Source organism: Scyliorhinus canicula, chromosome 19 (assembly GCF_902713615.1).
Source record: "Scyliorhinus canicula chromosome 19, sScyCan1.1, whole genome shotgun sequence".
Taxonomy (NCBI): Eukaryota; Metazoa; Chordata; class Chondrichthyes; order Carcharhiniformes; family Scyliorhinidae; genus Scyliorhinus; species Scyliorhinus canicula.
In genome coordinates this window covers 99409384-99422292 of record NC_052164.1, presented here as the reverse complement: position 1 = coordinate 99422292, position 12909 = coordinate 99409384, and the positions used below count along the sequence as shown (strand labels likewise).

The following is a 12909-nucleotide window of genomic DNA, read 5'->3' as shown; positions in this document are numbered from 1 at the left end:
TGTATTTAGGATAATTATCTCTCACTGCGTAACTGTACAGGTTTACTGTGTATTTAGGATAATTATCTCTCACTGTGTAACTGTACAGATTTGCCTCCACAACCTTCTGCGGTATTCACAGATTCACCACCCTCTGGCTGAAAACATTCCTCCTCATCTCAGTTTTAAAGGATCGTCCCTTTAATCTGAGATGGTGGCCTCTTGTTCTAGTTTTTCCTACAAGTGGAAAATCTCTCCATGTCCACTCTATCCAGGCCTCGCAGTATCTTGTTCGTTTCAATAAGATCCCCTCTCATCCTTCTAAACTCCGAGTACAGACCCAGAGTCCTCAAACATTCCTTATACGACAAGTCCTTCATTCCAGGGATCATTCTTGTGAACCTCCTCTGGACCCTTTCCAAGGCCAACACATCCTTCCTAAGATACGGGGCCCAAAACTACTCACAATACTCCAAATGGGGTCTGACCAGAGCCTTATACAGTCTCAGAAGTACATCCCTGGTCTTGTACTCTAGCCCTCTTGACATGAATGCTAACATTGCATTTGCCTTCTTAATTGCCAACTGAACCTGCACATTAACCTTAAGAGAATCATGAACAAGGACTCCCAAGTCCCTTTGTGCTTCTGCTTTCCGAAGCATTTCCCCATTTAGAAAATAGTCTATGCCTGGATTCCTCCTTCCAAAGTGCATAAGCTCACACTTTTCCACATTGTATTTCATTTGCCACTTCATTGCCCACTCTCCTAGCCTGTCCAAGTCCTTCTGCAGCCCCCCTTGCTTCCTCAATACTACCTGACCATCTACAGATCTTTGTATCATCTGCAAACTTAGCAACAGTGCCTTCAGTACCTTCTTCCAGACCATTAATGTATATTGTAAAAAGTTGTGGTCCCAGCACAGACCCCTGAGGCACACCACTAGTCACCAGCTGCCATCCTGAAAAAGACCCCTTTATCCCCACTCTCTGCCTTCTGCCAGTCAGCCAATCCTCTATCCATGCCAGGATCTTACCCTTAACACCATGGGCTTTTAACTTATTTAACAGTTTCCTATGCGGCACCTTGTCAAAGGCCTTCTGGAAAGCTAAATAAATCACGTCCACTGGTTCTCCTTTGTCTAACTTGCTTGTTACCTCCTCAAAGAACTCCAACAGATTTGTCAGATGTGACCTCCCTTTGACAAAGTTGTGCTGACTCAGTCCTATTTCACCGTGCACTTCCAAGTGCTTCGCGATCTCATCTTTAATAGCAGACTCTAAAATCTTACCAATTCCAACTCTGCTTTTTCTATGTGACAGCCAGTTTTCAATTCATGCTCACACAACTTCCTCCAATTCCATGGGCTTTTATTTATGCACCAGCATCGTATATGACACCTTGTCAAATGCCTTTTGGAAATCTAAATACATTACATCCACAGGTTCCCCTCTATCATCTCTTCATGTTACATTCTTAATGAACTCAAGCAAATGTGTCAAGCATGATTTACCTTTCATAAAACCATGTTTACCAGGTTTGATTATAATCAGCTTTCTTAAATGATTAGCTATTTCCTCTTTGATATTGTATCCAGCGATTTGCCAATAATAGATGTTAAACCAACTGGCCATAGTTCTCTGCCTTTCTCCCTTTTTGAACAAGGGAGCCACATTGGCTTTTTTCCAATCTTCGGGTACCTTCCTGGGATTTAGCAAGTTATGTAAGATTCCAACCTTGGGTCCGCTGTCTCTGCAGCCACTTCCATTAAAACCCTAGCGTACAGTTAATCGGGTTCTGGTGACTTGTCCGCCGTTAACCCCTTGAGTTTCTCGAATACTCGATTCCTTGTGATTGGAATTTTTGTACATTCTACCATGTTATTTGAAATCAGCCGATCTGATATCTTCGGGATATTTGCAATGTCTTTCACAGTGAAGACTGATGCAAAATATTTATTTAGCGTATCCGCCATTTCTTTGTTTGCTGTTAATAATTCACCAACCTCGTTCCACATTTACCTTAGCCGCCTGCTTACAATTTATATATCCATAGAGAGTCTTACTGTTTTTTTTTACTGCATCCAGGTTTTCTCTCAAAATTAATTTTATCCCTTCTTATAAGATTTTTTAGTCTTTTGCTGCTGGATCCTAAAGCTTCCCAGTCCTCTGGCTCAGCACCATCCCTTGCCACTTTATATAACCTGCTTTTCAATTTAACATCATCCTTGAGCTCTTTCGTTAACCATGGATTTTGCCTCTTTCTTGTGGAATCCCTTTTTTTTGCGGCTGTGATAATCTCCTGCTGAGCGCTGTGGACCAGCTGTGTCAATATCTGCCATTGCTCATCTACTGACCTGTATCTTAGCATGTTTATCTAATTCACTTTAGACGGCCCCTCCCTCATACCATTATAAGTGCCCTTATTTAAGTTGGAGGCACTGGTTTTGGGCCTATGGCGTTCACCCTCAAACTGAATCTGGAATTCTAACATATTGTGGTCACTAGCCTTAACCAGAAGATCCCTTCTTGTTCCTTCTTCATTACACTAAACCAAATCTAACATAGCCCGTTCCTGGGTAGGTTCCACAGTGTACTGCTCTAAAAAGCAATCGCCAGTGCACTCCGCAAATTCTTCTTCGATGACGGTTTTGGTTTGTCCAATCAATAAGCAGATTAAAATCTCCCATGATAATTGCAGTTCCCTCCAAATATGCCTGTGACATTTCCCCATTGATGCTCTGACCTCTTGAGAGGCCACATTTTGGGGGGGGTCTATAGACTACCAGCACCCGCCGGCATGGATTACTCACCTGACACACGGCGGGACCTGGCAGGTAAGTGTCCGGGGGCCATCCCGGGGGGGCGGGGGCATCTGGCCCCACGATGGCCTGGCCCGCGTTCGGGGCCTACCAATCTGCGGGCAGACTGGTTCTGTGAGGGCCTTCTTTCCTCCGTGCTGGGCCCCTGTAAGGCTCCGCCATATTGCCCAGGGGCCGGCGCAAAGAAGGGAACCCCGCATAGTCGTGGAAATACGCCGGCCATACTCTGCATGCGCGAGATCACGCTGCTGCGTTTTGTCATTACAACATTAACTATATTTCAAACGTACCTCAATGGTTGTAAAGTGTTTTGGATGTGCTGAATTATAATAATAAGAATAATAATTTTTATTAGTGTCACAAGTAAGCTTACATTAAAACTGCAATGAAGTTACTGTGAAAAGCCCCTAGTCACCACATTCCGCCGCCTGTTCGGGTACACTGAGGGAGAATTCAGAATGTCTCAATTCACTTAACAAGTCTTTCGGGACTTGTGGGAGGAAACTGGAGCTCCCGGAGGAAACCCACACAGACATGGGGAGTATATGCAGACTCATACAGACAGTGACCCAAGAGGCAATTGAACCCGAGTCCCTGGCGCTATGAAGCAACAGTGCTAACCCACTGTGCTACAAAGGGTGCTATATAAATACAAGTTCTAACTTTTTCCAATAATTTAAAACACAATTATTCAAGCCTGTTCCAGACAATCCACAGACAGCAATTGTTCCCCAGCACACCTTGTTCAGCCCAAGCCGCAGTCCAATGATTCAATCACATCAATCTAGGTTCGGAAATAGTAAGATGTATCAGATGAACAAATGGCTGAAGAGATGGTGCGAGGGGTTGAGTTTCAGATTCCTGAGGCATTGGGACCGATTCTGGGGGAGTGGGACGTGTACAAACTGGACGGGTTACACATGGGCAGGACCGGGACTGATGTCCGGTGGGGAGGGGGGTTACTTGGGGAGGGTTTAAACTAATATGACATGGAATGGGAACCTATGTAAGATTTTAAAACTAAATTTAGAGTACCCAATAATTTTTTCTAATTAAAGGGCAATTTAGCATGGCCAATTGACCTACCCTGCACAGCTTTGGGTTGTGGGGGTGAAACCCACACAGACATGGGGAGAATGTGCAAACTCCACACGGACAGTGACCCAGAGCCGGGATCAAACCTGGGACCTCGGCGCCTTGAGGCAGCAATGCTAACCACAGTACGGCATGTGGCACAGTGGATAGCACTGGGACTGCGGCGCTGAGGACCCGGTTTCAAATCCCAGCCCTGGGTCACTGTCCGTGTAGCGTTTGCACATTCTCTCCGTGTTTGCGTGGGTTTCACTCCCACAACCCAAAGATGTGCAGGGTAGGTGGATTGGCCATGCTAAATTGCCCCTTAATTGGAAAAAAAATTATAATTGGGTACTCTAAATTTTTTTTTTAAAGCAATGCTAACCACTGTGCCACCGTGCTGCCCCCAACTATGTAAGAATTTAGAGCAGGGGAATCAAGAACAGGACAAAAAGGAGAATAATAAAAGTGATAGGCAGAGAAAGCAAGGGCCTGCATCAGATAATGAAACTATAAAAAAATAGTAGCAATGGGTCAAGGTATGTTAAAAGGACTAGCCTTAAGGTTTTGTACCTGAACATGCGGAGCTTTCAAAATAAAATGGATGAATTAGTTGCGCAGATAGATGTAAAGGGATATGATATAGTTGGGATTGCAGAGACATGGCTGCAAGGTGACCAAGGTGGGAACTAAACATTGAGGCTATTTAGTTTTTAGGAAGGACAGATAAGTAGGAAAAGGTGGTGGGATTGCAGTGTTGATTAAATAAGATATTGATACAATATTGAGGAAAGATATTAGCACAGATGATGTGGAATCTGTCTGGATCGATTTAAGAAACATCAATGGGCAAAAATACATTCATAGGGGAGGTATACAGACCACCAAACTGCAATGGTAATGCTGGAAATAGGATTAGACCAGGAAATCAGAGATACATGTGGTAAAGGAACAGCTGTAATTATGGGTGACTTTAATTTGCATATAGATTGGTGACTCAAGTTAGTCACAGCACAATAGAGGAGGAATTTCTGGAGTGTATTCAGGATGGTTATCTGGACCAGTGTGTTGAGGAACCAACAAGGGAACAGACCATCTTGGATTGGGTGTTGTGCAATGAGAAAGGGTTAGTTGGCAATCTAGTTGTGAGAGAGCCCTTGGGGATAGCACAATTGCTTCACAGCTCCAAGGTCCCAGGTTCGATTCCGGCTTGGGTCACTGTCTGCGCGGAGTCTGCACATCCTCCCCGTATGTGCGTGGGTTTCCTCCGGGTTCTCCGGTTTCCTCCCACGGTCCAAAGATGTGCAGGTTAGGTGGATTGGCCATGCTAAATTGCCCTTAGTGTCCAAAATTGTCCTTAGTGTTGGGTGGGGTTACTGGGTTATGGGGATAGGGTGGAGGTGTTGACCTTGGGTAGGGTGCTCTTTCTAAGAGCCGGTGCAGACTCGATGGGCCGAATGGCCTCCTTCTGCACTGTAAATTCTATAAATTCTATGAATAAGTCACCATAATATGGTGGAATACTTTAACTTGGTGAATAGTGAGGTAGTTGATTCTGAGACCAGGGTCCTTAACCTCAATAAAGGTAGCTATGATGGTATGAGGCATGAGCTGGCTATGATGGACTGGGAAACATTATTGAAAGGAAGGACAGCGGACAGGCAATTGCAGGCATTCAAGGAACAAATAGGTGAACTCCAAAAGTTTATTTCTATTTGGTGCAAGAGTAGAAAGGGAACTGTAGCCAAACCATGGCTTACAAGGGAAATTAGAAATAGTATTAGATTCAAAGAAAAGGCCCACAAATTAGCAAGAAAAAGCAACAGACCTGAGGATTCGGAACAGTTTCAAATTCAGCAAAGGCAGACCAAGGGATTGATCAAGAAGGGTAAAATATAATTTGAAAGCAAATTAGCGGGGAACATAAAAACTGACTGTAAAAGTTTCTATGGGTCTGTAAAGAGAAAAATATAAATAAAAATTACAGTCAGAAACGGGGGCATTCAGAACAGGGAACAAAGAAATGGCTGAGGAACTAAATTAGTACTTTGCTTCTGTCTTCATAAAGGGAGACATGGATAATGTGCCGGAAGTTCTGAGAAGCCCAAATTGTAGTTAGGAGCTGAAGGAAATTAGTATTAGTAAAGAAATGGTTTGGGGAAATTAATGGGATTGAAGGTGGATAAATCCCCAGGGCCGGATAATCTTCATCCGAGGGTACTTAAGGAAGTGGCCCTAGAAATAGTAGATCCATCGGTGGCCATTCTCCAAAATTCTTTGGACTCTGGAACGGTTCACACTGATTGGAGGATAGCGAATGTAACCCCGCTATTCAAAAGGGGAAGTAAAGAGAAAACAGGAAACTATAGACCAGTGAACCTAACATCGGTAGTAGGACGTTGCTGGAGTCAATTATCAAGGATAGCACAGCATTTGGAAAGCAGGGTGTAATAGTGGTGTAACGACAACAATCTCTCCCTCAATGCCAGCAAAACTAAAGAACTGGTCATTGACTACAGGTAGCAAAGTACTGTACACACCCCTGTCCGCATCAACGGGGCCAAGGTGGAGATAGAACATAGAACATAGAACAGTACAGCACAGAACAGGCCCTTCAGCCCTCAATGTTGTGCCGAGCCATGATCACCCTACTCAAACCCACGAATCCACCTTATATCCGTAACCCAACAACCCCCCCTTATCCTTACTTTTATTAGGACACTACGGGCAATTTAGCATGGCCAATCCACCTAACCCGCACATCTTTGGACTGTGGGAGGAAACCGGAGCACCCAGAGGAAACCCACGCACACAGGGGGAGGACGTGCAGTCTCCACACAGACAGTGACCCAGCCGGGAATCGAACCTGGGACCCTGGAGCTGTGAAGCATTTATGCTAACCACCATGTTACCCTGCTGCCCCAAATGGTGAGCAGTTTCAAATTCCTAGGGGTGAACATCACCAAAAATCTGTCCTGGTCCACTCACATTGACGCTATCACCAAGAAAGCACAACAGCGCCTATATTTCCTCAGGAAACTAAGGAAATTTGGCATGTCCACATTAACCCTTACCAACTTTTACAGATGCACCATAGAAAGCATCCTATCGGACTGCATCACAGCCTGGTATGGCAACGGCTCGGCCCAGGATCGCAAGGAACTTCAGAGAGTCGTGAATACCGCCCAGTCCATCACACGAACCTGCCTCCCATCCATTGATTCCATCTACACCTCCCGCTGCCGGGGGAAAGCGGGCAGCATAATCAAGGATCCTTCCCACCCGGCTTACTCATTTTTCAAACTTCTTCCATCGGGCAGGAGATACAGAAGTCTGAGAACACGCACGAACAGACTCAAAAACAGCTTCTTCCCCACCATCACCAGACTCCTAAATGACCCTCTTATGGACTGACCTCATTAACACTACACCCTGTATGCTTCACCCGATGCCAATGCTTATGTAGTTACATTGTATAGCTTGTGTTTCCCTATTATGTATTTTCTTGTATTTTCTTGAATTTTGTTTAATTCCCTTTTCTTCCCATGTACTGAATGATCTGTTGAGCTGCTTGTAGAAAAATACTTTTCACTGTACCTCGGTGCACGTGACAATAAACAAATCCAATCCAATCAGACAAAGTCAGCATGGATTTACGAAAGAAAAATCATGTTTGACAAATTTACTGGAATTCTTTGAAGAGTAACTAGTAGAGTTGACCAGGGAGAACCGGTGGATATGGTATATTTAGACTTTCAGAAGGCTTGCGACAAGGTCTCACAAAGCAGATTAATATGTAAAGTTAAAGCGCATGGGATTACGGGTAGTGTCTTGAGATAGATAGAAAGCTGGTAGCAGACAGGAAGTAATAAGTTGGAATAAATGGGGTATTTTTCTGATTGTCAAGCAGTGACTAGTGGAATACCGCAGGGATCTGTGCTAGGACCCCAACTGTTCACATTATATAATAATAATTTGGGTAAGAGAATTAAATGTATTATCTCCAAATTCGCAGATGATACAAAGTTGGGTGGGAGGGTGAGCTGTGAGGAGGATGCAGAGATGCTTCAGCGGGATTTGGACAGGCTGAGTGACTGGGCACATGCATGGCAGATGGAGTATAATGTGGATGAATGTGAGGTTATTCGCTTTGGTAGCAAACTGGGAAGGCAGATCATTCTTTGAATGGGTGTAAATTGAGAGAGGCGGATACTCAGCGAGAGCTTGGTGTCCTTATGCATCAGTTACTGAAAGTAAGCAGGTGCAGCAGACAATAAAGGAGGCAAATGGTAGGTTGGCTTTCATAGTGAGAGGATTTGAGTACAGGAATAGAGATGTTTTACTGCAATTGTACAAGGCATTGGTGAGGCCACACCTGGAGTATTGTGTGTAGTTTTGGTGTATTTGGCTGAGGAAGGATGTTCTTGCTATGGAAGCCGTACAGGAAAGATTTGCCAGGCTGATTCTTGGGAAAGCCGGACTGTGATATGAGGAGAGACTAAATCATTTAAGGTTATATTCATTGAGTTTAGAAGAGTGAGAGGGGATCTCTTAGAAATTTATAAAATTCTAACAGGATTAGACAGGGTAGATTCAGAAAGAATGTTCCCGATGGTGGGGGAGTCCAGAACTAGAGGTCATAGTTTGAGGATAAGGGGTAATCTGTTAGGACTGAGGTGAGGAGGAATTTCTTCACCCAGAGAGTGGTGAATCTGTGGAATTCACCACCACAGAAAGTAGTTGAAGCCAAAATGTTGTATAATTTCCAGAAGGAATTAGATACAGCTCTTGGGGCTAAAGGGATCGAGGGATACGGGGGGAAGGCGGGATCAGGGTACTGAACTTGATGATCAGCCATGATCATAATGAATGGTGGAGCAGGCTCGAAGGGCCGAATGGCCTCCTCCTGCTTCTATTTCCGATGCCTACATGTTTCAGGTCAGAGTTGGATAGGATCCAGCTATATTTGCACTGACAGTTAAGCTTTGCAATGCAACATTTTCAGAAGCTCAGTTTATACACGTCTCCCTCTTGTAAATGCACCAATCCTAATCACTGTTAACAAAATTTCATTGAAACTATGAAATAAAACATGTTCTCCTGCCATCAGATTCTGTTCACAGTCAGGAATGTGTCTTTTCTTTCCACCTAGCTTCCGAAGCCGGCAGTCTCTCTGCATTGCCTCACTACCATTTAATATTCTATAGAACACCCTTAAAGGGATACTGCCAAGGTTAGTCTCACTGGATAGGTGCACCGTTTTCAGGTGAGATTAAGTTACACAGACCTCCAAAGCACCGGATGCAATGCCTGCCGGCTCAATGCTGTTGGTTATTCTACAATTAATCTCAGTATCTCTTGGACCAGTCTAGGAGAAAAGAGTAACTCAGGGTTTTTGCTCCTGATCAATGCTTAGTGACGTCCACTGAAATGAACTCTGGTTTGTTATTGCCCACTCCATCCCACATCACAGGATTGTTCAAAACATAAGGAGGCCATTTGGCCCATCATGCCTATGCCAGCTCTTAGCCCCACTACCCTGCTCTTTCCCAATGGCCCTGTTTTTTTTCCTTATCAAGCGTTTACTTCATTTTATTTTGTAATGTAACATTGCTTCAGTGTTTACTGATATCACTGCATTTTGTCTGTGTGGTCACTTAGCCCTGAAATATTGAGTTTCAGAGCCCACATCGCAAGTTCAAATCCCCATTCCTCTTTTGTTGCATTGCTTGATTCTAACAGATCTCATTTCCCTGATTTAGGATTTATCCATTAGGGTGGCAAATCTTTTCCCAAATCTGAAGCCTCACAAAATTCTAACAGGATTAAATATAAATAATACAGCACTTTTAGCATAATAAAATGATCGAAGAGACTTCACATGATGATAATCAGGTTAAATATGACACCAAACTACTTGAGGAAAGATTAGAACAAGTGATCAAATGCTTGGTTGAAAAGTTAAGATTTTAAAAATAATCGTCTTGAGAGCATATATGGCCAAAGACAGCCAGCAATGGTGAAGTGATGAATCTTCAGGCCATGAAGATGTTTATTTGACGGGTGAAAATTTCATATCAACAAATAAGCAACATAAGTATTAATCAGACTGAGCTTTCCAAGCCTCAAGAATTAGGTTACCAGGATTCAGGGTCACGCACAATCTTCAGAACAGGTTGAAGACTGTCATCTGGACTTTTTTTTTCCAATTAAGGGACAATTTAGTGCGGTCAACCCACCTACCCTCCATATCATTGGGTTGCGGGGCGGGGATTGAACCCGGGTTCTCAGCGCTGTAGGCAGCAGTGCTAACCACTGTGCCGCCATGCTGCCCTGGAGACCTTATTAAGAATCACAGTATGGTTGCAACATATACGGAGGCCATTCGGCCTGTCATCTCTGCGTTGGCTCTCTCCAGGAGTAGTTTAATTAGCACCACTCCCCTGCCTTCTTCCCATAGCCATGCACATCCCACCATTTTAGATAATAAACCAATTCCCTCTTACACTCAGGCAGATTCTAACCACTCGCCGTGTGTAAAGGTTTCCCTTTATCTCCTCTGTCCAGACCCTCCATGATGTTGAATGCCTCTAACAAATCTGCTCTGAACCTTTTCTTCTCCGAGGAAAACAGTCCCAATTTTTCCAATCCATCAGAGTAACTGAAATTCCTCATCCCTGGAACCATTCCCAGGAACCTTTTCCGTACCCTTTCTAATGCCTTCACCTATGCCTTTCCTAAAGTGTGGCACCCAGCATTGGATACAATATTCCAGTTGATTCTGAACCAGTGTGTTACACAACTTTAGCATAACCTCCTTGCTTTTGTACTATGTCCGTATTAACACAGCCGAGGATGGTGTCCGCTTTTTTCACCACCCTCTCAACCTGTCCTCCCACTTTTTAAAAATAAATTTAGAGCATCCGATTCATTTTTTCTAATTAAGGGGCAATTTAGCGTGGCCAATCCACCTACCCTGCACATCTTTGGGTTGTGGGGGCAAACCTGGGGAGAATGTGCAAACTCCACACGACAGTGACCCGGAGCCGGGATCGAACCTGGGACCTCGGTGCCGTGAGGCAGCAGTGCTAACCACTGTGTCACCGTGCCACCCCCTGTCCTGCCACTTTTAATGATTGATGCACTCATACACCCAGGTCCCTCTGCTTCTGCACTCCTCTACACTTGCTCTATATTGTCTCTCTGTGGTCTCCCTACCAAGGTGAATGACTTTATATTTCTATGCATTAAATGTCTGGCTCAGGTCCGCCCATTCCACATGCCAATCTATGTCCTTTTGAAGTTCTCTATGAGACCACTAGGGAACTGGAGATTACGAAAAGTCAAGCATTGCCCCAGTCGGCCATGCGTCTCTAATCGAAGACACATCACATCGACCCAAGCAATAATGTTAACAAAGATGAACAAGGCTAATTAATCTTTCACGTTCTTCCTAGCACAGTGGTGGGAAAGGAGTTTGCAAGCCAAGATGGAGCTGGTGAATGGATGATAGGCATCCTCTCCCAGATGTGAACTGCTGAATCCAAATCTTTAATAATGAAAAGGTTGGTATTTCCCCTCTATCTAAATCTCGACCACACTTACTGACATTGTCAAATTCCTATCTCTATTCTTGACCCAGGAATTCTGCCTTTCTTAAATCTCAATGCCCACCTCAATCATTTCAGTTTTAAACTCCCAATCTCAAATCAAAACTATAATGTCAAAAACACGATTTGGACTCTGCCGGGAGAGGTTGGGACATGGGACCAATGTCAAAATGCTGACATTGGTTTATTTTGGGTTCTGATTGTAATGGGACTTTCTCAAACTCCAAGTAAATATATTTGGCACAGTCACAGCCAGTTCTGGAATATCTAGAACCGATTCTGACTGGGTCATTTGAACTTCAGTAAAAGTTGCAAAAAAAAACATTTGTTTGACTCTATTGCGTTTGCATGTCTCAATCAGGAAATAATTGAAAATCGATCAAAACTCAAATCTAAAACCGACTAGAAATTGGGGAAACCGAGGAAATTGCCAACACCTAAAACTAGTTAGAAAAAAAAGAATGAAATAGCAAGAAAATAATAATCTTGAACATTTACGATTGAAGGGGAAATATTCTCTGCAGTTGCAAGAAACCCAAAATAATGAAATCCATCCACCTAAACGTGTGAATAAAGCACTGAACAAAAGTTATTGATGATTTACAGTCACCGCAATACATGATTATATTGGGAGTTCTTCTCTTACCGATTAGAATAGCCACTAAGAGTGTCCTCGGGAAGATTTTTGCTGATTCATGGCCACAGTAGTCCAGGGGCACTTTCCGAGCTTTCATTCTGGGGGAGTTTAGCCAATTAACTGCAGTTGAGATCGCTGGAATGTTTTTGAGGGAGGGAGGGAGGAGGGAGGGATGGAATTGGCGTCTGTTATCTCCAGAAGGAGGGAGGGAGGGATAACCAGCTCCAGAGAGGAAGAAGCTTGACTGGAGCAGCAGAGGGAATCTGCATGCAGCAGCTAATGCTGCAACTGTGAGAGAGGCAAGGAGAGGAACTGCCTTATCTGTCAAGCATTCTTGGTATTTGAGTGTGCTCCTGTTTGCTCTGATTCCTCTCCCTCCCTCCCCTCCCTCCCTCTCTCTCTCAGTTTCCGCACACACTGCGGAAGACCGATCCTGGAGCCGGGATGGGAGTGAGCCTCGATCCTCCTGTTCCTGTGAATTCTGCATTGCAGTCACAAAACTGCTTTCGTCATCAGCCGAAGGGACCCAAGCAAAACAACAGTCTTCAACCTGGCGATTCACAGAAAACCTTCCAACAAATAACTTTGGAGACGCAGACACTCCTGGCCTGTGTAAAAATGTCAGCTTTCAATATTTTTAACTTTATAAAAGTTTTAAAACTTTCCGAACTTTTTTCTGACTCAATCTGCTGAATAAATTCTCCTTCTGCACTATAAATTCTATGACATAACACCAAGATAAATAGTTCAGCGGGAGCGCAGGGGACTGGTTATAATTCTCATGTATTTT

General features: G+C 43.9%; 1 protein-coding gene across 1 annotated transcript in view; it reads right to left on the bottom strand.

The window, feature by feature from the left end:
- scn4ba (sodium channel, voltage-gated, type IV, beta a) overlaps window positions 1-12550 on the bottom strand; it is a 34027-nt gene extending 21477 nt beyond the window's left edge. The window contains exon 1 of the mRNA XM_038779168.1: window positions 12129-12550. Coding sequence (XP_038635096.1) covers window positions 12129-12216 — 88 coding nt within the window. The 5' untranslated portion in view covers window positions 12217-12550. The remainder of the gene's footprint in view (window positions 1-12128) is intronic.
- Window positions 12551-12909: the final 359 nt, after the last annotated feature.